This window comes from Magnolia sinica, chromosome 7 (genome assembly GCF_029962835.1).
Source record: "Magnolia sinica isolate HGM2019 chromosome 7, MsV1, whole genome shotgun sequence".
NCBI classification, from domain to species: Eukaryota; Viridiplantae; Streptophyta; class Magnoliopsida; order Magnoliales; family Magnoliaceae; genus Magnolia; species Magnolia sinica.
Window position 1 is genome coordinate 88,546,439 of NC_080579.1, and position 26,209 is coordinate 88,572,647.

Consider the following 26,209-nt stretch of genomic DNA (forward strand, 5'->3'; position numbering starts at 1 on the left):
TGACGTGTTCGGTGGGCCCCATAGAGGTATTTTCGGAGAAATCCACCCCGTCTATTAGATTTAGGACGAAATTTCAGTCAAGAATGGGTGGTTTTGAACGTCCATTGACGCGGCCCAGAGAAGAAATCACCTCAAAAATCATTTTGAACGTTGCAGGACCGCCTGTTTGTGGCCTCTGTATCGCGCACGTGTGATTGCATGGGTCTAAAATTTCAGCATGAGTTTAAAGATTTCATGGCCCTCTACAAGATGGACGGTTTGGATTGTCCACTGGGATAATGTGTGGGGCCCAGAAGCGTCCGCAAAACAGACAGCGTCCGTCCGTTTCCTGCGCTAATACGGCAGTTGCCGTTTTAGGAAGAAGAAGCGGGTCAGCAGCGCTGACCCGCCTTACGTGGTTCGGTGCGGCTTGGCATGTGGGTACCTCTTGTACACACGCTGTATATATGGGGCCCACTGTAATGTATATGCAAGATCCGATCCATCCATTTGTTTCCTCCTCTTATTTAAACCGCCGAGACCAAAGTTGAGACAGTTCCAGATACCAGGTGGGCCCAGAATCAATAGTTTATGGGCTGATCTGTCAGTTGGGGTACTTCCATAGTGATCCGAGAGCTGAAATTTGATATGTATGGTTGATTTATAGCCCTCAGGCTATGTATGAAGTTTTGAGCCAATCAGATGGCGAGAACTATGTGATCTTGCATTTTCCACCAATTTCGGGCCTCTTTAACGTGAATGGCTTGATTTTCTCGGATTCCTGGTGTGTAATTCCATCGATCTTGGTCCCCTGGAGTCCGTCCCGTGCCTTGGGTGTCATCAGAGCATTAAATCCATGGTTTAAGCACCCTTTTTCAGTTTATGCTTGTAAATACACGCTGCATCACAAATAAAATTAAATCTGGCATTCAAGATATTCATCTCTGATACGCTCAAGCCCAGTAACCTCAACACTCATGGAATTGAGCAATGCAACTTGACAACTCAACCCATCAGCGGGCTTGTTCTCTACACCGACCTTATGTTTAAGCAAAAAAGTATACTCTTGAAGGAACTGAACTCACTTGGCGTGCCTAGGATTTAGTTTCTTCTGAGAATTCAAATATCGCAGGGCCTCGTAATCTGAGAACAAGACGAATTCCTGCAGTAGTAGATAATGACGTTAATGGCGCAACAACTACACAACCGCATAGAATTCTTTATCATAGGTGGATTATTTTTGTTTCACCTCATTCAGTTTTTCACTAAAAAAATGCGACATGGTGCCCTTCCTGACTAAGCATTCCTCTTATGCCAACTCCTGACGTGTCGCATGCAACCTCAAAAGTTTTTGAGAAATCGGGAAGTCGCATGACTGGAGCTTCAGTCATTTTGACCTTAATCTCTTTGAAGGCCTTTGAGACAGCCTTTATCCATTGAAACTCTCATTTTTTAATGCAATCCGTAATAGGAGCCATGATGGAACTGAAGCCTCGAATAAACCGCCTATAGAAGGTGGCTAAGTCATGAAAGTTGCGCACCTCATGGATATTACTCGGTTCAGACCAATAGACAATGTCCTTAACCTTCTCGGGATTCGCCGACATTCCCTCAGATGATACTATGAACCCTAAGAAGGCAACACTGCTAGACAAGAACACACACTTCTTAAGGTTAGCATATAACTTCTCAGCCCTCAAGATCCCATAGACTTGCCTCAAATGGTTGAGGTGTAGTTCCTTGGTCATGCTATAAATTAGGATGTTGTCGAAATAAATGACCAAGAACTTCCCAATAAAGGGTCTCAACACTTGAGTCATCACACGCATGAAAGTACTCAGGGCGTTAGTCAGACCAAAAGGCATGACAAGCCACTCGTATAGCCCATCTTTTGTCTTGAAAGCCGTCTTCCACTCATCACCAAGGCGTATACGAATTTGGTGATAACCACTTTTGAGGTCAAACTTTGAAAAGATAGTAGCATTGGCCATCATATCCAACATGTCATCAAGACGTGGTATGGGAAACCGGTACTTGATCATAATTTTATTGATGGCCTTACTATCAACACGCATCCTCCATATACTATCCTTCTTTGGTGTAAGAAGGGCGGGCATGGCACACGGGCTCATGCTCTCTCGAATGAATCCCTTACCCAGGAGTTCATCAACTTGTCTCTTCAAATCTGCATGCTCCTTTGGGTTCATTCGGTAATGGGGAAGGTTTGGTAATGTCGCCCCAGGGTCTAAATCAATGGCATGTTGTATGCCCCTCATAGGGGGAAGCTCTTCCGGTAGGTCATCGGGAAAAATATCACGAAATTCGTCCACTACCGGGATGGCCTTAGCGGGCAACTCTATACCAACCTCTGGTGTCGTCTCCCTGGCTACTAGGGCATACACCATCGAGTCCGACTCAGTCTCTTTCTCGAATTCTTTGGCATTCAAAATATAAAGAGGCTTGGACTGGGATTTGGACTTGGACTTAGGTTCCCCTGAACCACTCACACCATTCTTTGTGGTGGACTCCTTTCCAGCAGTGTTCTTGGGTGGTAAAGGATTCAACTTGATTTTCTTTCCCTCAAACATGAATGTGCACACATTCGAGCAACCGAATATGGTAACATCCATGTCATACAACCATGGCCTACCCAAGATGATGTGGCCAACATCCATGGGAACCACATCACACCACAGCTTGTTTGTATATGATCCAAACTGGATAGGAACAAGACAACACTAAGATATAGGAATGGAGGTGTCATCAACCCAAGAGACTTTATAGGGTTGAGGATGGGCTTTAACTTTCAAACTCAAATAACTCACGGTGCCAGTTGAGAGCACGTTAGCGCAACTACCACTATCCACAATCACCTTGCAACTTTTCTCCCCACATTTTGCATAGGTGTAGAAAATTGTGTTGCGATGCCAGTTGTTGGTACCTTTTGCTTGCGCGAAGGCACAACGAACAACTACAAGCATTGCGGCCTCATGCTCTCCATCTTTTTCATCGCTAGCACTCTCCTCTGGCACATATTCTTCTTCCTCATCCCCACTCTCAGGGACCAAAACTTCTACTTGCCCATCAATAAAGAACACTTTGGTGCCCTCTTTCGTGCCACACTGGTGGGCAAAATGACCAAATCCCCGACACCTAAAGCACCTAGTCACATCACTTCTACGTGAGCTAGACCCAACAACTCCTTTCCTTTTATCATCCTTGAATCTAGACTGCGAACTACTGGAAGGCTTGAATTGATTTCCAGTGCTAGGCTTAGTCCCTGTGTGATTGACCTTAGCGCTGGAATCTCGGGATTCAACCCGCCTTCTCATAGGCGCCCTGAGATACTGCTGGACTTCCAACACCACTTGATACATCTGTTCAAGGGCGTCAATGTTCTTAGCGAGCAATTCTCTCCTAATATCATAATGGAGGCCCGTCTTGAATCGAGCAAGAGTGAGCACGAGCTCCTCCTCTACCTCTCATCGGGTCAAATACTCTTTGAACTTCTTAATGTATTCGGTCACACTCATGGCACCTTGTCGAAGGGACTGCCAATCTTCCACCAACTTCAAACGATAAGAGAATGGGAGATACTTCTCTTTCAGAACTTCTTTCATCTCTACCCAATGAACTATTGGGGGTGCCCTCGACCTTTCATTTTACGCTCAACCGTGGCCCAAAATCTTTTAGCTTGACCCACCAGCTTCATTCTAGCAAAACGAACTCGGCAGGCATCCGTCGTGTTGTACCACTCAAAGTAGTGGTCCATGTCCAGCAGCCAGTCTAGAAAAGCTTTAGGGTCTAACCGGCCATCAAATGTGGGGGCATCGACCTTGACCCCTTTGAGAAGGTGCATATCAGGATCATATTGACCGCGTTGGCCCACGCGGGGTGGGTACGTAGGTGCATGCCCATGACCATTTCCTTGACTGCGATCATTACCTCATCTATCCTCTGGATCACCTGCTTGAGACTGGGCATCTTCCCCATTAGTGGGGTTGGCCTGAGTGGAGGCCTCTAGTTGGGTAACGCGCACATTAAGCTGATCAAAGCGTTTGTCAACACGTTGTTCCAAGCGCCTACTGAAAGACTCAAATTGCCGGGTTATGTTGTTCATGGACTTTTGCAATTGCTCCATGTTTAGCGTAGGTTGCAAACCAAAACCACGACCAGCACGCGTGCAAACCAAAACCACTCTTGCAATTCTCTTCTTCTTCTTCTTCTTCTTCTTATTGTGCCTAACACCTTCCCTACTCCACAACCCTGGTCCTTACCCAAGAACTTGGTAACTAGACCATATTAGAGTCAGTTCTTGGGTGAATAGGCCATATTAGAGTCAAGTCCCTGAATATCAAGAGAATGACTCTATTGATTGTTGGGTCAAAAATAAGGCTTCTAACTTCTAGCCTAACCTTGAACCACGTGGAAAACGCTAGTGGTGACTCCAAGTTGACTTAAAAGCCTCTACATTTCCAGCAGGCCTTTGTCACTACATTGACACACCGCAATTTGTGTGATTTACTCGACAGTTCCACTTCTATATGATGTGCATGGATCTCTGCAAATTACATTCCATTCTCATTCTGGGGACATTCCAAGCCTTTACCTTTAAGAGCACAATCTGAATGTGCCCAGGGATCACAAGAGTTCACGTGAACATATTCTCCCACCATCTAAAAGAAACTTGGCAGGAATCTATAAGAATTTTGAAATTCAAAATTTTCCTCTGTTCACCCTAAGCACCCACAATCTTCTCTTACCTTTAATCTTGTTGTCCATGTCATATTTCTAATTTTTTTTGGCATATTACGAGAACTTATTTGCAAACTATTGTTGTTTTTCCCATGTGGGAAGAGTAATCCCTTCTTTTCATTGAGACATACTCCATACTTTCTTCCACCATGACTATATCTTCTCTTACCTTTAATCTTGTTGTCCATGTCATATTTTTAATTCTTTTTGGCATATTACGAGAGCTTATTTGCAAACTATTGTTGGTTTTCCTACGTGGGAAGAGAAATCCCTTCTTTTCATTGAGACATACTCCATACTTTCTTCCACCATGACTATACTATGGAATTTGTCAATAAAAATTTCATTCTTCTTCTTATTATTATTATTATTTTGTGTCTTCCATTTTGAGTTATCCACAGCAACTTTATGCAACATAGTGTTATTTTTATGTAAATGCCTTGAAATTTCTGATTTTTTTTTAAGTAGGTCATCACTCATCAAAACTCTTAATGTCATTCTCTTTTCATGATGATGTTAATTCCACAGCAAATCAGTACTCTAGCAGGAAACCTAGTGCCCAGCGACTTTGTTGGGGAAGTTCTATTCACTATGGGCATTGTTGGACTTGGCCTGTTTCTTTTTGCTTTACTCATCGGAAATATGCAGAATTTTCTCCAATCCCTTGGACGGAGGTACAAAAGTTATTTCCCAAGAATTTCATTTTGTTGAGTTCCCCTCCCCTCTGTTGTGTTTCACCAGACACCAAACCATGCGTTCTTTTGAAAATCCTCTTCTTTTCATCCTGAATGGTAAGTCCTGCATCAGACCGTTCTATTGTTAATTATAGCTATGCCAAGCCCACATGCACTCCTCCATGCAGCCCCGCATGCCAACCTGCATGATGTGTGACATCGTAGATGTTTCATCAGATGGGTCATGCTGTGTAGTTTACCTGGCCCAAAACCAAAAGTCAGGCAGTCGACTCATCAAGTGGGCCACATATGTATGGATGAAAACTGCATGACTTTTCTGACCACCACACGTTGAACGGTCTTGAATTTGTAATTCAATAGTATGAACTTTTCTTTGGTTTTATTATCATTTCCTTTTCATTTGGACCTTTGTATTTACTACTTTCACTCATTCGTTTCTCAAGGAGGCTAGAAATGCAACTGAGGTGTCGTGATGTAGAACGGTGGATGAGGCATCGGCGGTTGCCGGAAAACTTAAGACGGTATCACTTTTTTCCTCCATATATCAAAATTTGGGTTTCTGAAATTCATGCAATTTTTCTTCTCAAGGTTTCCCCATTGTATATTTTGCTATAATTCAATCTATAAGAATTGTTTGGTTTGTCATGAATATCAATGTTGGAGATGTAAAACTTCAATATTTTACTCTATATTTTCTTTTTCTTTCTTTTTTGTTCCATTTTGTCTATATGATGTCATTCATTTTTGGTATTAACCAATTTTGAGGTCATGTAGGCAAGTACGGCAATCTGAAAGGTTTAACTGGGCTGCCTATCGTGGTGTAAATGAAGAAGCACTATTGGAGAATTTACCAGAGGATCTACAAAGAGAAATACGCCGCCACCTCTTTAAATTTCTCGAGAAGGTGAGCATTGGAACTTTGCATTTCAGCTTTTATTATCCTTATAGGAACAAAAGAGATGTTGTTCTTGATGTTCCGTCAAGTTATCATGCACCTCATCATATGGCCACGTGTGCATGAGGCATCCAGTCCTTGCATTACCAGGCCCTAAGGTGTAGACTACCTTTTGCCTAAAGATCACGCGAGTCCATTCATCATGTGTCCCCCACATGTATGAAAATAACAAATGATCTAAAAGAAATTGTCAATGGTCCACGTTCATCGTACACATCCTGCACAACTGTTGGGTGGCCAGTTTATCTACATAGAGGGTTCAACGATGCATGGGAGGATGCCGTAGAGAGGTGCATGTGAACTTAACAAAACTCTGTTATCTAATACTGTAGTTCCATAGGGGAGTTTACCGAACTACCAATAAGGAGTCATACACTGCCATCTCTTTAAAGTTTTCAAGAAAGGAACTTTAGAGCATTTCATTGCAACATTTATTATAAAACTGGAAACAATAGATTTGTTAGTTTTGCATAGTTTATCATTCTTGAAGGCTGGAATAACTAAATCCTTTTGTCTTTGGAATGTGGCTTGTCTCTATAAAAACATGATGTTTATCAGAAAGACCAATTCGCATTGTATGACAAGACCCCATTGAATGAGATCAGAAATAAATGCAAATCCGATACACGGCATATTATTTTTATCCGTATATGGGTGCTCCCAACCATTGGTTGGAGTATCCCCGATATATTGATAATATCCCCGATATTATCCTTATCTCCATCCAGGCGATACTGATAACACTGGTAGAAACATAAATTCCAGGTATCGAAGATATATTGTTTAGTATTGCCAATGTGTTGCCAATATTTTCGACTGTATAAATTCCAGGTGTTGCTTGAATCACCAATGGATCGCCAATATTTTCAACTGTGTAAATTCCAAGTGTCGCTTATATCGCCAGTGTATTGGTGATATTAATGTATCAGTATTGCCAAAAATCTGATTGCTAAAAAAAATTGATTTCAAAATTTTTATGGGCACATGGTTGTATGATGAAATGCATGTTTGTATGTGTATATGCGCATGCATGCATAGATGGATGGTACCTGCATTTGTATTATATAGATCATCGATGAATGCATGTTTGAGTTCATTTACTTTTACATGTCTTAGTTATTGTATGGTACCTGCATTTATATTATACAAACTCATTTTGGCTACTATTCGATTGATTTTTTACGATATCACATGCCTTTAGGCCCTCATTAAATGGAAACTTATTATGTATGTATTCTTTTGGCATTCTTTAAAAAAAAAAATCCTAAATATGCAAATATGTGTATTTTAGCATTTCCTAGAGTTTCGCTAAAAAATTCCACCGTTTTCCCTTCCCTGCATTTCTGGTTATCAGCAATATTATTGGCAATAAAAATATTGTTTTCGTATCCCCAGCTGCAAAACTTGTAGCAATACCAATAACTCGAATGCTGCTCCCAACTCACTACTATCTTTGAGGTTTATGCCTCCATTTATCGTTTCTACTCATTGCTTGTTAGATATTCATGAGTGATAGTTCATGTGCATGCATGAGGTTGCACAATTTCCTAGCAAGTTTGTATCCATCCAAAACCATGAATATGGAAACAAGTCATGTTAAATGGGATCGGATATGTTCTTTTACAACTCATGCATCACAAATTCAGTATCTGCAGCTGTTTGGTGGCATTCATTCCAATCCTAGTTACTTGTTGAAGAACCTAAAACCATATTGATTCGCAGGTGCATATTTTCAGAGAGATGAAGCCTCACATCTTAAATGCTATCTGTGAAAGATCGAAGCAAAAACTGTATCCAGGAGGAAGCAAAATACTAGATCAAGGACATCCAATTGACAAGATCGTTTTCATTGCTTGGGGAACAATGGAGAGCGTTGGAGGATATGGAAATCCAATCCCCTTGTCAGCAGGTGACGTTTGTGGGGAGGAGTTACTCGCATGGTATCATGGGCATTCTTCACTGAGTAAAAGTGCGAGCTCATTGCCCATCTTATTCATTCTTTTATTGCACAACTTCAGGTAGAATAGATCTTTAAATTTAAACCTAATTCATAGGATGGGCTATCCCAAATATCTGTCCTACAGATGATCCCAGCCATCTTATGGAAACGGACAATTACCACCATTTTGATGGAGCCCAATCCAGTGATTAGGATTGCCCAAATGGGGTAGGTTTCTGTGGTATGTCACATCATGGGGTCTGCCATATGAATGATTTGGATCACTGTTGGGACCCCATTGGTGCAGTTCACATAGCCAAGCTAATGCTTAATCGAGTATTGCTTGTAACCAATTCGTTGTTCATTTTGGTTGGCAGAAACTAGGTAACCAAACGTAGAAATCTTTGTTAACTAGGACCTTGTTAAGATAATTAGAGCATGGTATTAAATAGCAGTTACATTGCCCAACTCACGGTTGCCGTCAAAGGATGGAGATTATATTACCACTGATGCATATTTGCTGCTCTTGGGATTCGAACACAAGACCTTCCGCTCTGATACCATGTCAAACAACCACTTTCTCTAAAAGCTCGAGCGGTCAGAGGAAGGTGTATCAATGTATATCAAGGGACTTGACACTGTGGCCATAAATTGCTTTTTGTAACTATGAATTCACCAATCAAGTTCTTGTTGTTTCGAGGTTGAAAACATTATCTTTATTGTTTCTTTTTTCCAGATGGAAAGCAAATCAGGTCGTCGGGACAGCGGTTAATTTCTAGCAGGACTGTGAAGTGTTTAACAAATGTGGAAGCTTTTGTGCTGCGAGCCGATGATCTGGAAGAAATCACTGCCACTTTTGCACGGTTCTTGCGGAGCCCACGTGTTCAAGGGACCATAAGGTTATACATAACATCATCTCATACAGTTTTAGGATAGCACTAGAAAATCATGTAGCCAATAGTGGGCCATGCTTATGAGGACTGTTTTTGGGCCATGATGGACCTGAAAGACCAATTATAGCCTTACAGGATCAAGGCGGGCCACCTTTCAGTAAGCAGTTGAGTTGTTGGGCCATACATTATCCCCTATCAGATAATCCTAGCCATCCAAAGAAAATTGACAATTACAACCAACAATCCACACTTATCAATTGCCAATCAGGCAGTTAGGATCATCATCCGCGGGGCCCAACATATGAATAATCTGTAATAATTGTTATGCCTCTTTTGCAAGAACGAATCTCCATATAGAGAGAAATTGCAGCAACTTGCATTCAACTAGCATGGAGATACCGGAAGAAGCGTTTGAGCCGAGGAGCAAGCGGTCAACCTCAACCAGATAATCCCACCAGGTAATAACCTTCCTAGTAATTTGTGGATGTAGTATCCTATTTTCCATGGAAAAAAATGTATGTAATTGTATTATTGATCTCAATGATTGGCCCCTTTATAAGGGGCCCACATATCTGTAATGAATGCTGGACGTTTATCAAATCCCACTCAGTTGTATCTATGCAAGTTTTCGTCTCTCTTATGGTTGTACATACCACAAAAACATCGACGTAGATCAATGGTTGATTTATTTCCAAGGGTCGCCTGTTCTGATTGAAACAAATTGTATTTTTCTGTTCTGGGCAATAGAGGTGGGACCAAACTATTGGTAACCCACACTTGGTCTTGGATGTCCTTTGTTGTCTCTCCTTATTATGATTGCTGCATTGATTGTAATAAGCTCATTGAAGTATATAATTTAGCCAAAAATTTAAAAAAATATTGAGCCATAGGTGGGCTACAAACATAAAGGTCACAAACAAGCAATTTGCCAATGCGTTTTAACCGTCCATTTAGATGGCTAACCTTTTGACGGTTTAGATCATTTTATTGGTGTGATTTTAGTGATGTAGCCAGCATTTGAATGATGTTGGAGCATCACTAACATATCATGCGTACGGTGGCCAAAGTAGCTAAAAAAGGCATTTCATCCTATTTACTTCCGAATTTTAGGGAGAATTTCATTTACAAGCTCATTTACTCTCAGCTTAATTCAAAAGCCATTGTCTAAAAACAAGGAACTCGGTCTGTGCTCAGTCGACCAATGAGTAATATTACTAATAGAAAGAAAAAAAAATCAATCAAAGATTACTATTTGAATATTGATTACTTAATTTAAGGTTTTTTTTTTTTTTTTTTAAATTCCTGGATGGATCAACTCGGTTCGAGTTTTCGTGCCTAAAACTCGGTCAAGTTTTGTAGTAAAATGATCATACACTGGATCTGCCAGTTTGGCTGACCCGAGTCAACTCGGGCGAGTCCCTGGTTGACTCGCCGAGTTTTCAGACAATGTTAAAACAGTAATAAAAAGAATAGAAACAAAAATCACCCTGATACAGGTGTCAATTGATGTGGTCCACCCGAGTTCACCATCGGTCTGATCTATTGTATGTACAGTGAATATAAGACGTCTCACCTGATGGATGGAGTGGATATTACATATACAACATGATGGACCCCACTGATGGATGGAGTGGATATTATACATACAACATGATGGACCCCACGGAGCTTAGGTGTTTTAGGCGCTGCGATTCTGGTCCCTTCATTACACTTCCTTTCAACGGAAGCAGATTGCTAACTGAGTTAGTACTGAGTAAAACTGTGGGGTCCACTGTTATTTATGTATTTTAGGGCTTGAGCACAAAAATAAGCATATCCAAAGCTTAAATGGACCACACCACAGCAAACAATGTGAATTGAATGTCTACCATTGAAAAATTCTTATGGGTACAAAAGTTTTGGATCAAGCTTATATCTATGTTTTCTCTTTCATCCATGTCTGTGTGATCTTATGAATATGTTGGATGACAAATAAACATCACTGAGGGGCCTAGCAAGGTTCAACGGTAGAAATCATTATTCTCACTGTTTCCTGAGTTATGGTCCACTCGAGATTTGGATATGCTTTATTTTTGGGCTCAACTACTAAAATGAGCTGGAAAAACGGATGGACGGCGTGGATAGACCGCATACATTCAAGGTGGGCCCAACAGAGTTTACTCGATACGACGAGAGCGTACTGATTATCTCAGTACACAATCCGATTCCCTTTTCAAGTTTCACAGGTCAGTCTCACGGTTACGCTCTTAGTTTACTACCATTTTAGAAATGGTGACGACTCTTCCACAGCACACACGGTGTCGTTATATGAAAATGTGCGTAAGCTAAAAATTACATCGAATAGATGATACGAAGCATCTGTTTTGCCGTTAAAATTTGGGCCACCCACTATCTTACTTTTAACCGTTGATTTCATAGTCATCCAATATTGGATGGTTAAAATCATTTGCTCAGTGTAATTTTTAAGATGTGATTCATCCACAATCTGCCCCACGAACTGGATGGTCTTGATCTCAAAGCCGTGGTGAACTTCAAAAACAAGATGGACAATGTGGATATACATGACATTTATCAAGTTGGACCTCACATGATAAGGGCCGGGTAACACCTAATCCACTTTCGGTGACAAATCCGAAACTACAACGAAGCTGGACTCGGATTGAGGACCGTAGAATACACCACAGCTCGGATGTTAGTACTGTGTATGCGTGGCAAAATTACGTGGACCAAACCATGTTGTATGTGCTTTATCCATGCTATCTGTTGATGCAAATATTTGGTCATCCCTTGGTATGCCATCAAGTACCTACATAGGAAGAAGACAAAGGAGACCCTGGCTAGAGCAGGGGACCCTCCGATGCCAAAGTCAGGCTAGGAATCTGGGTCTTATTGTATCGAGGGGATTTTGGAGAGAGTGTTTTTCGTACCTTTCATCCTTAGAGTCTCTTCTATTTATAAGAGGAGGAGGATCCCGCCGTACGGGGATTCTTTCCCGATCATTTGGGGATTTGATTTAGGTGATATTTTGTTTATGGATACTTCCCGATCCCGAGATTTCCGGGATTGGGGATCCTTATACAAAATTTTCAGGACGATGTTTAAAATTACATCGTCTCTCCTTTGCTTGACTCGGCCTTAATAGATCCGTAATCTCGGCTGGCTTCCATAGAAGATTTTTTGCCTACTATCAGACGAAACTGGGTCTGTTCAGAGCCAATGTTTTCCTTCTATCCGATAACCAATACTACAACCAACCATACATGGGTTGTTTTTATAGTCGTTCAAATGACTTTCTAATTTAGGACCTTTAACAGGTCTTTTTAGACGTTGCTGCCTCATTAACCGAGTCAGCTTGATGCGTCCTATACCTGCCTAAGGCTCTCGACTCTTAACTTCGGTCGGGATTCATTTCCTGTAAATCCGAACAAGTCTCTCCTTTGGCTTTATCATGTTCGATCCAAACTATAGGCTCGGATCCCTCAGTCGGTTTTAATAAAGTTGGTCCATTCCATAACCGAGTCTCCGGACTTGTCATATTTTTTCCCCAACAGTAAGCCCCCACTCTTTGTGTCAGTTACACCGGCACTGAGGAGTACTGTATTACAGACCGAGGCTATGATGAGTTATTTATTGCTTCTTGTGTCGTTCTTGACGTGTAACGGATCGTTACTTGAGATCGCACGAGCTGACAACCGTCGAATCGTTTCGTCCGCTTATGAGCGTCGGACATGTGGCGGAGACGTTACTTGCGTCAGTCGGCGTGCACCACGCGTCGGGCGGGGGAGTTGAAACAGGTGTCGATTTAACTCCTCCTTAAATGCTGCTGCCACGTGGCTCGGCTATAAAAGGAAGAGCGGGATCGACTTTCGTAATTTCGTCTGCCCTATTCATTTTCCTCTCCCATTCTCCCTCCTCAGCTGCATTTTTGGTTTGCCTTTCTTCTCCGTCTTTGCCTTCTTCTCTCTTCAACTGTGTGCTCATCGTCCTTCCGGTAAGTTTTATCTTTCTATCCTTTTCTTTTCGACATTTAGTGACTATGCATCCTTCAAATCCTTAATGGGAGATTTATGGTGATGAGGGCGAAACGGAACATTTTTGGAATGTTTTGGAATCGCCTTCCTTATTGGCGAAGATAGTGGTGAGTGCCAATGAGGCTTTCCAGCTCTCCGCCAGGATGTCCAGTGGGACCCCAGTGGAACGCCCTGCCCCGGATGACCCCTCTGTCTTGAGACATGCACCGAGCAGGCCCACCCCCTTTTTCTCAGGGGATGACTTAGATGAAGAAGAGGAAGAATTAGGAACTTCTGAATCGGCTCTTTTCAGGAGACCGATGAGGGCCGAGTATGAGGAAACCACTGAGTCGGTCCCCCTATGGAGATTAGTTCAATTCGCTGAGTCGGCGGCCAAAGTAGGAGAGGCTGCCGAGAGTGAGGAGGTCGGGGACGAACAAAAGGGGCCAGTTCCCTCAGTTTTGACTGAGATGGACTTACATAGGATCTGAATAGGGTATCATGTCCCTGACTCAGTAATTCTTCAACTTCCGCTTCTGAATGAATTGCCCGACCATCCCCCTCCTGGGATGGTCGCAATTTTTCAAGTTGTGATGCAATGTGGCTTGCGTCTACCCTTACAACCCATTGTTCGGGATTTTCTTCCCGACTCAGGATAGCTCCCGGGCAGATAATCCCGAATGGGTGGAGGAACTTGTTTGGATGTGCAGTGTTGTGGGCTGAAGCTGAGCAGCCCCCACTGACTGTGGATGAGTTCCTCTATCTATACCAAGTTCGGCCGAATACTTCGCAACCCGGCTGGTATTTTTTGAGTGCTTGGCGGAACAAGGGCGGTTCTTTAATAACCGACCCTCCTACCTCTAACAAGCACTGGAGAGAGAGGTGGTTCTGGGCATGCGGTCGCTCGGAAACTGCCAAGCCTGGGCTGTTCCAATCCCTCGTTCCCTGGGTGTTCTCTAAAGCAGGTGACTCGGCATGCCTTTTTCCTCATATTATTTTGCTAACCTCCTCTTGGGTCTAACTGAATGTCTTCTGCAGATATCTCCAAGAGAAAGCCGAAGCTAGCAGCCAACGCTTTAGCTCGGATCAGAGACTTGTGGAAGTTGAGCCCGGAAGACAGGTCTTGGAAGTCCCTTTTACAGCCGGAGCGTCTTCTTCTCTCGGGCCTAGACTCATCCATGACAGGTAACTTCGACTCACTCAGGCACATTCTTCTTGAATTTTTCTGATTCTGTGTTTTGTCTCACACAGAAATGGCCGAAGCTCGACCTCTCTTGAGATCGTCGAAGCTAAAGGCTCCTCCTCGGTCAGTCCTTATGTCGGAACCTCGGCCCCCGAAGAAGGCTAAGACCGCTCCCTCGGCCGCGGAGCCTCTTGCCCCCGCCGCCACTACCTCGACCGCCCCACCCGTTGTCGATCTTTTTAACCCCCAAGAGAGGGCTGTTGAGGGTCAAATATTGCATATCAGACCCAGTTGTTACCTGGATTTACAAACATAGTATTGTTTAACGGCCTGATTTAATCATGTTTGTGATGCAGGGTGTATTCACGAGCTTGGACTGGAAAAGGGTACTAAAAGCATGGATTTAACGCTCTGATGACACCCAAGGCAAGGGACAGACTCCAGGAGACGAAGATCGATGAAATTATGCATCAAGGATCCGAGGAAAGCAGGCCATTCACGTTAAAGAGGCCCAAAATTGGTGAAAAATGCAAGATCACATAGTTCTTGCCATCTGATTGGCTCAAAATTTCATACATGGCCTGAGGGCCATAAATTAACCGTACACTTCAAAATTCAGCCTTTGGACTCCTAGGGAAGTGGCCCAACGGATAAATCAGGCCATAAATCTCTGATTCGGGGCCCATTTGATCACTGGATATGCTTCCAACTTGGGCTCGACTCGTGAAATTATCTGGAAGAAGGGTGGATTGCTCGAAACATCACGGTGGGACCCATTTACATAGGATGAGTGGGCATAGCATACGTGCAACAGAGGTGCACCGAACGCTAAGTCGGGTCAAACCGACTTTGACCCGTAGCATTCGACTCTCCTACACAGAGAAGGAAGTCTCTGTTTTTTTTCTTTCGCAGCAGGGCACCCGCTGCCGATGAAGTGGCCCACCATCATCATCGTTTTGGGTGATCCAAGCCGTCCATCGTATGAAGACCACGATTTTATCCCAATACTCACTGTTTTTATGTGTCTATGCATGCCTCCAGGCTCACATCTACAAGGAATTCATCCTTGCGTCGACCGACGGTGTGGCCCATCCGAACCACAGTTTCTCTCCAAACTCGGGATCAAGATCAAGGTCAGATGCAGAGGCTTTTATATTGGATTGTACTCTCCATATGATTAGTCTAAGTGGACCCCACCATGCATCAGCGCACCTCTGTTACGGACGTCCGTAAAAACCGAACGTCGCCCGGCCTTCTCAGGCTGTTGTGTGAGCTTGATCAGCGTCGGATTGGTAATCCGGACCGTCCATGAGATTTATTTGGTCCCCATCATCACAGCCTAGGTGGAGAAATTTTGCAGTCCAAGTTGAGATCAATTTCGAGCGTTTAAACGTCGGACGAACGGCGGCGAGAAAAGTCAGGTGGACCATATCAAAATCACTCCAAAACCTGTCATTTCCACCCGAAATCTCGCCAAGAAGCTAATGGACGGAATGGATTTTCTCTCCGACGCTGAACAGGGACCCACAAATCATCTCAGCGCAAGCCGTTTGCGCAGGCCGTGCGTCCGTGATCACCGGACGCGGTTCGACGTTGTGGCCCACCAGAATGACCCATTCGACCGATCTGGACCGTCCATATGAAAGCCAAGGAAGAGTCAAGTAGTGCCACGATGCCAAAATCCAAGGATATGAGCGGTATGTCCCGCACTTTTTATCGAAATACAAGTGAGTTGGCGGGTATTTCTGCTGCGAGAGGTGTTGCGCACGCTGCCTGCGTAAACGGGACTTGCGCACTCTCCAGTCACCGTCTGGAAGACTAATAAAAGGAGAGGTTGGCTGCTGGCAGAAGGGGGGATTCTTTGGGCAGGGGATCAAGCTAGATGATTGAAGAGAGAGTGAAGTTTTTTTCTTCTTTCGTTTCCTTTTATCTTATTTCTTTCCTTCTTGTTTTCTTCTTTCTCTTTTTATTTTCTATTTGCTTTGGGTATAGGCCAATCATGTGTGGCTAAACCTCTTAGCTAGGGCTAAGAGGTGAAGCCTGTAGTGAGATGGGAGATTTTACTGTGTACCTTTAAAACTGAATTTGATATAGTTGATTATTGAAGGAATATTTTTCTTAGTCTTTTATGGTCTGTTGTGACTGAAATTACAATGGGTTTGCAATGGCTTTGAGTATTTCTTTTCTCTTTTTGATGTTTATGGCGTCAGGAGGCCCTGTTGTTCACCATCGTCTCCTGGGCATGGTTGGATGATAGTACTCTTCCTGATCTTCATACATTGTTGATTGGTTGGTAATTAGTTTAATCCTGTTGTTTGCTTTGTCTCCTAGGCATGGTTAGATGATGGAATCCATTCTAATTCATACACCTTTCACCTCTTGAAAACCAAATCAAGTAAGTTCAGTTTGAATTCCATAACCCTTGATCCGAGCATAAGATCTCCCTGATCTCTACAAGTGGATCCTCTGAATCCCTAGTTTCCTTCCTCTGAATTCCTTAAAGTTTTATATTAATCTGTCCCACAATTATTTCCTAAATTCTATTTGGTTTAGATCACATCTTAGTCTAGTTCTAGTTCTACCTAGTTTCAGGAAACGTACAAGTTTCAGTCCCTGTGGATTCGACCTCGGTCTTACCGAGTTTATTACTACATCACAACCCTATACTTGGGGAGTGAACAAGTTTTTGGCGCCGTTGCCGGGGACTGACGGTTACGATTTTTTGAAATTAATTGGTTTTAGGATTAGTTTAAGATTAGGATTTTACTAACCTTAGTTTTTATTTATTTATTTTTATTTGAGTTCAAAACTAACTTGTTTCCTGTTTTATAGGATCTGGACATAAGTTTCTAAATTGGTAATTCCTTCCTAATCTCTCTACTTTTTCAGAATTAGGGTTTAAATTTTAAAATTTTTTTAATTCTAGTATTTTTTCTATTTTTAGGAAGCAGTTTATTTTTAGAAACTAGGGTAGTTATTTCCCTTTCTAGAGAAATCCTCTAATTTTCGAAACTTTTCTCTTTTGTTTTTCACTTTCTATTTTTAACTCTTTTTAAATCTAATTTGTTTCCTCATTTATTTTTAGGATTGTTGTTTAGAAACTAACCTTCCTATTTCGTAGGCCTTTAAGATAGAAATTTCTAATTTGGTAAGCTCTTTCCCTACTTCCTATCTTTCAGTTCTCTTTTAGTAATCTACTTTCTAGTTCAGGACTCTCTTAATTTATTTTAGAAATTTTCACTTTCTTTTAGGAATTCTTTCTTTTAGAAGCTAGTTCACTTCTATCTTTCTTTTAAAGAATTGTTCTTCTCTTTTTAGAATCTAACTTATTTTATTTTATTTTATTTTGCAGGTTTTAACTCAGGACTCCAATTTGGTAATTTCTTTCCAACTCTCTCTTTCTTGCTAGATTTTCCTAGGGTTAAGTTTTGAATTGAGGGCTGCGAGTGTTTTCATGCTCAAGTGGGCCCGTGACGACACTCGACGTCTCTTGACTGAAGGAGGATTGGTTGAGGGGTTGACTATCCATCGCAGGACTAGACACCGCTCGAAATCCCCTGAGTTAACTGAGGTTATGGCTGAAGACCAACCTCCTCCACTTCCACCCAGGGTGGAGGATACCCAAGATGAGAATGAGGTGCAACAGGCACCCCCGCCTCGTACTTTACGAGATTATCTACAACCGGCGGGAGTGAGTATGCCCTCATGCATGATTTTTCCTAAAAACACAGGACAAATGGACATCAAGCCAGGAGTTATCCAACTCCTTCCCAAATTCCATGGACTTGAATCAGAAAGTCCATATTTACATTTGAAAGAGTTCGATGAGATTATAGCTACATTATGTTTTCCTAATGTATCTGAGGATACAATTAGGCTGAAACTCTTTCCTTTTTCCTTAAAAGAGAAAGCTAAGACGTGGTTACATTCACTGCGTCCTAGATCCATTGGCACATGGAACGACATGCAGAGGGAATTCATAAAAAAATTCTTCCCACATCATAAAACGATTACCCTCGGAAAGCGATCATGAACTTTGCCCAAAAGGAAGATGAAACATTCTTCCAATGTTGGGAAAGGTTCAAAGATTTGGTCAGTTCATGCCCACAACACGGATTTGAAACGTGGCGCATTACAAATTTTTTCTACGATGGACTGACATCTTCCATGCGCCAAATGGTCGAGACGATGTGTAATGGAGAGTTCATCAACAAAGATGTTGACGAGGTATGGGATTACCTCGATAGTCTCGCTGAAAAAACACAATCATGGGACTATTACCCAATGGCGAACACCACGTCTAGGCCGACTAAATTAAAGGAAAAAGGTGGATTATATCTCTTGAAAGAAGAGGATGATCTCAAGTGTAAAGTGACTACGCTCATAAGGAAAGTTGAGGCCATGGAAGGAAAGAAGGATAAGGTCAATGCAATTGTTTGCGGCATCTGTGATTGCAACATCCACACAACTGAAAACTGTCCTACAATACCTGCCTTTCGAGGAGTGTTGAATGAACAAGCCAATGCCGTAAATAATTATCAAAGACCTTTTACTGGACCTAACTCCAACACATACAATCCTGGCTGGAAAAATCATCCAAACTTCAGTTGGAGAAATGGACAAACGGCGACTCCTCCAGGTTTCTTCAATCAAAATCCAAATCAAGTGAAACCTCAAGAGGAACTGGTTCAAAATCCCATACAAGAGCTGGCTCAGGCAATGCGGGGAATTACAGATTTTATACAAAAGATAGATTCTCGTATGACGGTTATAGAAAAGGGGATGCTTCCTGCACAACCTATCCCCAATCCTAAACCGCAGTACGAGAATAATGATCCCAGCTCTTCAAATCAGATGGGGCATGCTAAATCCATCACCACTCTTAGGAGTGGGAAGATCATTGATAAAACTCTTCCGGTTAGGCCCGAAAAGCCTCAAGAACCAAGAGGACAACAATGATGGATCCAAAGTGATGCCCCACAAAAAGTAGAACCGAACTTCTAGAGAAGCCGGTTGCTCCATTCCCCAACGGTTGGTTTCACCAAAACCTCTCTCTAACTCTCGTGATATCCTAGAGGTGTTGAAACAGTGAAAGTCAACATTCCTCTACTTGATGTCGTTAAACAGATACCTTCATATGCCAAATTCCTAAAAGACTTATGCACGACTTAGCGACTGAATATTATTCATTAGAAAATCTTGTTGACTTTGAAAGTGAGTGCCATCCTTAAGCAAGATGTGCCGCAGAAATTCAAGGATCCCGGTAGCCCAACCATATCATGTGTAATCGAGAACCATCGAATTGATCATGCACTTCTTGACTTAGGAGCGAGCGTCAATTTGATTCCCTACTCGGTATACAAACAATTAGGTTTGGGTGAATTAAAACCCACCCTAACCACACTACAACTTGCTGATCGCTCTGTTCGTGTACCAAGAGGGATAGTTGAGGATGTGTTAGTCCAGGTCGATAGATTTTACTACCCCGTAGACTTTATCATCCTGGACACCGAACCCATCAATAACATGAGCACTCGATTCCCGTCATTCTTGGTCGCCCATTCCTCGCCACGTCAAATGCAATTATCAATTGCAGGAATGGTATCATGACTATGTCTTTTGGAAATTTGACATTGGAGTCAAACATTTTTTCAATAACGGCAGGCAACGCAGAGGAGGATGACGATTTCCACGATATTAACATGATTGACTCTTTAGTGGAAGATACGACACCTCTAACCTTATCCTCTGACTCTCTAGAGACGTGCCTGGCCCACTCCCATGATTTTGATGATGACATGATTAGGGAGACGTGTGCCTTGCTTGATACTGCACCAATACTTGAAGTTAACCGGTGGAGGCCACAATTTGAGGAATTGCCACAAACTAATGTAATGTCTCTACCGTCTAACCTCAAGCCGCCGAAGCTTGACCTAAAACATTTGCCCTCTGATTTGAAATATGCCTATTTAGGTCAAGATGAGACATACCCGGTGGTGATCTCTGCCCACCTGGAGAAAGAACAGGAGAGTATGCTTATATCTACTCTCATTGAGCATAAAGGAGCCCTGGGATGGACGATAGCGGACCTCAAAGGAATCGATCCCTCGATTTGTACTCATCACATATACCTTGAGGATAATGCAAAAACCGCTCGGCAACCACAACGTAGACTAAATCCAAACATGAAGGAAGTGGTTAAGGCCGAGGTTCTTAAACTATTGGATGTGGGTATTATATACCCTATATCTGATAGTCAATGGGTGAGTCCAACTCAAGTGGTCCCTAAGAAGTCCGGAATCACCATCATAGCCAATGCTAATAATGAACTCGTGCCAACTAGAGTCACTACTGGTTGGAGAATGTGCATTGACTACAGGAAGTTGAATACCGTCACGAGGAAAGACCACTTTCCTTTACCATTCATTGATCAGATCCTGGAAAGGTTAGCTGGTCATTCCTATTACAGTTTCCTTGACGGGTATTCGGGCTACAACCAGATAGAGATAGCCCCTGAAGACCAGGAAAAGACCACATTTACATGTCCCTACGGCACCTTTGCCTATCGAAGGATGCCATTCGGACTATGTAATGCCCCTGCCACCTTTCAGCGATGTATGCTTAGTATCTTTTCTGATATGGTAGGGCAATATCTAGAGGTCTTCATGGACGATTTCTCTGTTTACGGTCCATCTTTCAGCAAGTGCTTGTAAAGTCTTAAATGTGTGCTGAAAAGATGTGAAGAAAAGAACTTGGTACTTAATTGGGAGAAGTGCCATTTCATGGTTCAGAAGGGAATTGTCCTTGGGCATATCATCTCGTCCAAGGGAATCGAGGTAGATAAGGCAAAAATCGATCTTATCTCTAACCTACCTCCACCCAAGAACATCAGAGACGTGCGATCCTTCTTAGGACACGCGGGATTTTACAGGCGATTCATAAAGGACTTTAGTCTTCTCTCTCGTCCATTATGTAATCTTCTTCAAAAGAATGTTCCGTACGAGTGGACTGAGCAATGCCAGAAAGCTTTCACCAAGCTTAAAGGCACATTAACCACTGCACCTATCATGCAGCCACCCGACTGGAACCTTCCTTTTGAGCTTATGTGCGACGCTTCTGATTATGCTCTTGGGGCGGTCCTAGGTCAGAGAAAAGATAAGAAGCCCTACGTCATTCACTACGCAAGTAGGACTCTAAATCCTGCCCAAGTGAACTACTCGACTACGGAAAAGGAACTCTTAGCCGTAGTGTTCGCCTTGGACAAATTTAGGTCCTACCTGATCGGATCCAAGATCATTATATATACAGATCATGCGGCACTGAAGTATCTTCTTTCTAAGAATGATTCTAAGCCCCTCTTGATAAGATGGATCCTTCTACTCCAAGAATTTGATTTGGAAATTAAAGATAAAAAGGGAGTAGAGAACGTAGTGGCCGATCACCTTTCTCGCCTTAATACCTCGATTCCCTTGAGACAACCCATATCAATGACATGTTCCCTGAGGAACAATTGTTTAGAGTCTCCCATTCACCTTGGTTCGCTAATATTGCTAATTTTCTTATCACAGGTTCTATACTAACACAGTGGACTGCACAAGATAAGAAGAAATTTTTCACCGAGGTGCGCAACTTTTTCTGGGATGATCCTTATTTATTTAAATATTGCCCAGACCAAATTCTAAGGAGATGTGTACCAGACGATGAGCATCAGAGCGTCATCTCCTTCTGTCACTCAGAGGCCTGTGGTGGTCACTTTTCTGCTAAAAAGACCACGGCCAAGATTCTGCAGTGTGGCTTTTACTGGCCCACTATGTTCAGGGACACTCATGAGTTTTGCAAAGCTTGTGAGCGTTGTCAGAAATTGGGAGCATTGTCCCGTCGAAATATGATGCCTTTGAATCCCATTCTTATCATTGAAGCATTTGATTGCTGGGGCATCGATTTCATGGGACCATTCCCCCAATCGTTTGGGAATCTGTATATTTTGCTCGCCGTGGATTATGTCACTAAATGGGTCGAAGCGATTCCGTGTCGAAAGAATGACCATCGCACGGTCATTAAATTCCTAAAAGAAAACATCCTTTCTCGATTCGGAACACCTCGAGCCATTATTAGTGATGGGGGCTCACACTTCTGTAATAAACCATTTGAGAGCTTAATGAAGAAATACGGTATCTCTCATAAGGTGAGCACCCCATACCATCCACAGACAAGTGGGCAAGCTGAGATTTCTAATAGGGAAATTAAACACATCTTGGAGAAGACGGTCAACCCTGATCGTAAGGATTGGTCAATTCGATTGACCGATGCCTTATGGGCATACCGTACTGCATTTAAAACCCCTATTGGAATGTCTCCCTTTAGACTTGTCTATGGGAAGGCTTGTCACTTACCTGTGGAGTTGGAACATAAAGCGTACTGGGCGATCAAAAATCTTAATTTCAATCTGGACAACGCTGGCTCGCTACGCAAACTTCAATTGAATGAACTTGAAGAAATCCGGAATGATGCGTACGATAATTCGAGAATTTACAAGGACAAGATGAAAGCATTTCATGACCAACACATTTTGCGAAAATCATTCACGCCTGGTCAGAAGGTCCTTTTGTACAATTCTCGATTACATCTCTTCCCGGGTAAGCTTCGATCTCGTTGGACCGGCCCTTACATTGTTGTTACTGTTTTTCCTCATGGGGCCGTTGAGATAAGAGATCCCGACAATGGCAAGGAGTTTAAAGTCAATGGACATCGATTGAAACCATTTGTCGAGAAATTTGATTCAGAGGACATGTCCATGCCTCTGACTGATCCTGTTTACCAGGATTGATCTCCTAGTTTGATGGAGGTATAGGTAAGTTTCCTGTTTTCTTAGGACTAGGGTAATTGCTTTATTTGTCTGGCGGAAGACGGTAAACTTAGCGCTACTGGGAGGCAACCCAGTTCTGCATTTCATTTCGTTTTTATCATTAGTTAGATCAATGTTTGTGGGTAACATTACTGCAAACCCTCACGAGACTACAACTCGTCCACTAGGGGCAACCTAGGGGTTTAAAGGCTTGTTGCATACGCTAAATGCAATCGAGAGCACCTACGAAAGTGGTATAGGTAGGATTTTGTCTTTACTTTTGTTAGTTTCTCTCTTGTACTGACCCCTTTTTACGTACATAGCTATGGAAAGTCTCTTGATTCTTTCAGGTATTATCTCCTCATCACTTCTCATTTACTTATTTTTGTCCCATGTGCATTGCATGCCTATTTCTTTTACGTTGAGGACAATGTAGATTTTTGGTTGGGGGTGGGAGATTAGGTTTCCTAATCAGTATTTTCTTAGTCTTGAGCAGAAATTGTGAAAATTTTTAAATTTTTCTAGAATTTCATATGAACTCGAAGCGATTTTGACGGCCATCTTGGATTTAGAACTACAAGATGCGTGATGTTGGTACTTTATGACTCTTAGATTCAGTTATCTATTGAATTTCACAGCTAAGTTTGAATTGTTAATCCATTATTAAAAGTTGTAAACATTGATTGAGTCATGAATTCGCAGGACACATCTCGCATGCATATTAAGGTTTTAGTTCGATATTGAAGGATTAACTTGGTAATCACTAAACATGAAGGGAACCAACTTGGAAAATTGAATGGATTGGGCGAACAGTCTTTACCATAGGTTTGCTCCCTATAGATGAGGATTCGATTCCCCATGAATGATATGTGAAAAAGTTGGGTGTACAGTCTTTACCTTAGGTTTGCTCCCTGTAGGTGAGGATTTGATCCCTCTTCTTGATGTTACTCCTAATGAAAAAAAAAAAAAAAATCAAATCAAAAATTAAAAGAATAAAAAGATAAGGTGTAAACCAAGTTGGGTTATCATAATTTCTATTATTTGTTACCAATGATATCCTTAAATATCAAGGTGAATCTTAATGTTGACAAGTCGAGATTGGACTATACATCCATGGAATTCAATATTTAAAATTATACTAATTGATGGACTAATATTTTGAACTTGATTATGAAATTTACCGTGAACTTGATTTCAGGAAAAAGTAATGCCAACATTCATGAATCTTAGAATTCGAGTATCTGAACTATTTTTCATAAATCCCTTGAGTTGTAGAAATTATCCTGTAATTCTCAATTTACTTTTCGCATACTTTGCTCGGGACTAGCAAAATGCTGGTTGGGGGTTGTGTTGAGGGTCAAATATTGCATATCAGACCCAGTTGTTACCTGGATTTACAAACATAGTATTGTTTAACGGCCTGATTTAATCATGTTTGTGATGCAGGGTGTATTCACGAGCTTGGACTGGAAAAGGGTACTAAAAGCATGGATTTAACGCTCTGATGACACCCAAGGCAAGGGACGGACTCCAGGAGACGAAGATCGATGAAATTATGCATCAAGGATCCGAGGAAAGCAGGCCATTCACGTTAAAGAGGCCCAAAATTGGTGAAAAATGCAAGATCACATAGTTCTTGCCATCTGATTGGCTCAAAATTTCATACATGGCCTGAGGGCCATAAATTAACCGTACACTTCAAAATTCAGCCTTTGGACTCCTAGGGAAGTGGCCCAACGGATAAATCAGGCCATAAATCTCTGATTCGGGGCCCATTTGATCACTGGATATGCTTCCAACTTGGGCTCGACTCGTGAAATTATCTGGAAGAAGGGTGGATTGCTCGAAACATCACGGTGGGACCCATTTACATAGGATGAGTGGGCATAGCATACGTGCAACAGAGGTGCACCAAACGCTAAGTCGGGTCAAACCGACTTTGACCCGCAGCATTCGACTCTCCTACACAGAGAAGGAAGTCTCTGTTTTTTTTCTTTCGCAGCAGGGCACCCGCTGCCGATGAAGTGGCCCACCATCATCATCGTTTTGGGTGATCCAAGCCGTCCATCGTGTGAAGACCACGATTTTATCCCAATACTCACTGTTTTTATGTGTCTATGCATGCCTCCAGGCTCACATCTACAAGGAATTCATCCTTGCGTCGACCGATGGTGTGGCCCATCCGAACCACAGTTTCTCTCCAAACTCGGGATCAAGATCAAGGTCAGATGCAGAGGCTTTTATATTGGATTGTACTCTCCATATGATCAGTCTAAGTGGACCCCACCATGCATCAGCGCACCTCTGTTACGGACGTCCGTAAAAACCGAACGTCGCCCGGCCTTCTCAGGCTGTTGTGTGAGCTTGATCAGCGTCGGATTGGTAATCCGGACCGTCCATGAGATTTATTTGGTCCCCATCATCACAGCCTAGGTGGAGAAATTTTGCAGTCCAAGTTGAGATCAATTTCGAGCGTTTAAACGTCGGACGAACGGCGGCGAGAAAAGTCAGGTGGACCATATCAAAATCACTCCAAAACCTGTCATTTCCACCCGAAATCTCGCCAAGAAGCTAATGGACGGAATGGATTTTCTCTCCGACGCTGAACAGGGACCCACAAATCATCTCAGCGCAAGCCGTTTGCGCAGGCCGTGCGTCCGTGATCACCGGACGCGGTTCGACGTTGTGGCCCACCAGAATGACCCATTCGACCGATCTGGACCGTCCATATGAAAGCCAAGGAAGAGTCAAGCAGTGCCACGATGCCAAAATCCAAGGATATGAGCGGTATGTCCCGCACTTTTTATCGAAATACAAGTGAGTTGGCGGGTATTTCTGCTGCGAGAGGTGTTGCGCACGCTGCCTGCGTAAACGGGACTTGCGCACTCTCCAGTCACCGTCTGGAAGACTAATAAAAGGAGAGGTTGGCTGCTGGCAGAAGGGGGGATTCTTTGG

At 42.6% G+C, this 26,209-nt stretch overlaps 1 protein-coding gene and 1 non-coding gene across 2 annotated transcripts in view; one reads left to right on the forward strand and one right to left on the reverse strand.

The window, feature by feature from the left end:
- LOC131251635 (probable cyclic nucleotide-gated ion channel 20, chloroplastic) overlaps positions 1-10,004 on the forward strand; it is a 95,103-nt gene extending 85,099 nt beyond the window's left edge. The window contains exons 8-12 of the mRNA XM_058252482.1: positions 5,263-5,408; positions 5,873-5,950; positions 6,204-6,333; positions 8,107-8,353; positions 9,060-10,004. Coding sequence (XP_058108465.1) covers positions 5,263-5,408; positions 5,873-5,950; positions 6,204-6,333; positions 8,107-8,353; positions 9,060-9,259 — 801 coding nt within the window. The 3' untranslated portion in view covers positions 9,260-10,004. The remainder of the gene's footprint in view (positions 1-5,262; positions 5,409-5,872; positions 5,951-6,203; positions 6,334-8,106; positions 8,354-9,059) is intronic.
- Positions 10,005-18,421: 8,417 nt separating this feature from the next.
- LOC131252296 (small nucleolar RNA R71) lies at positions 18,422-18,527 on the reverse strand. The gene has a single exon (XR_009174326.1). It is a non-coding gene; the product is annotated as a small nucleolar RNA R71 (small nucleolar RNA).
- Between the last annotated feature and the right edge of the window lie 7,682 nt (positions 18,528-26,209).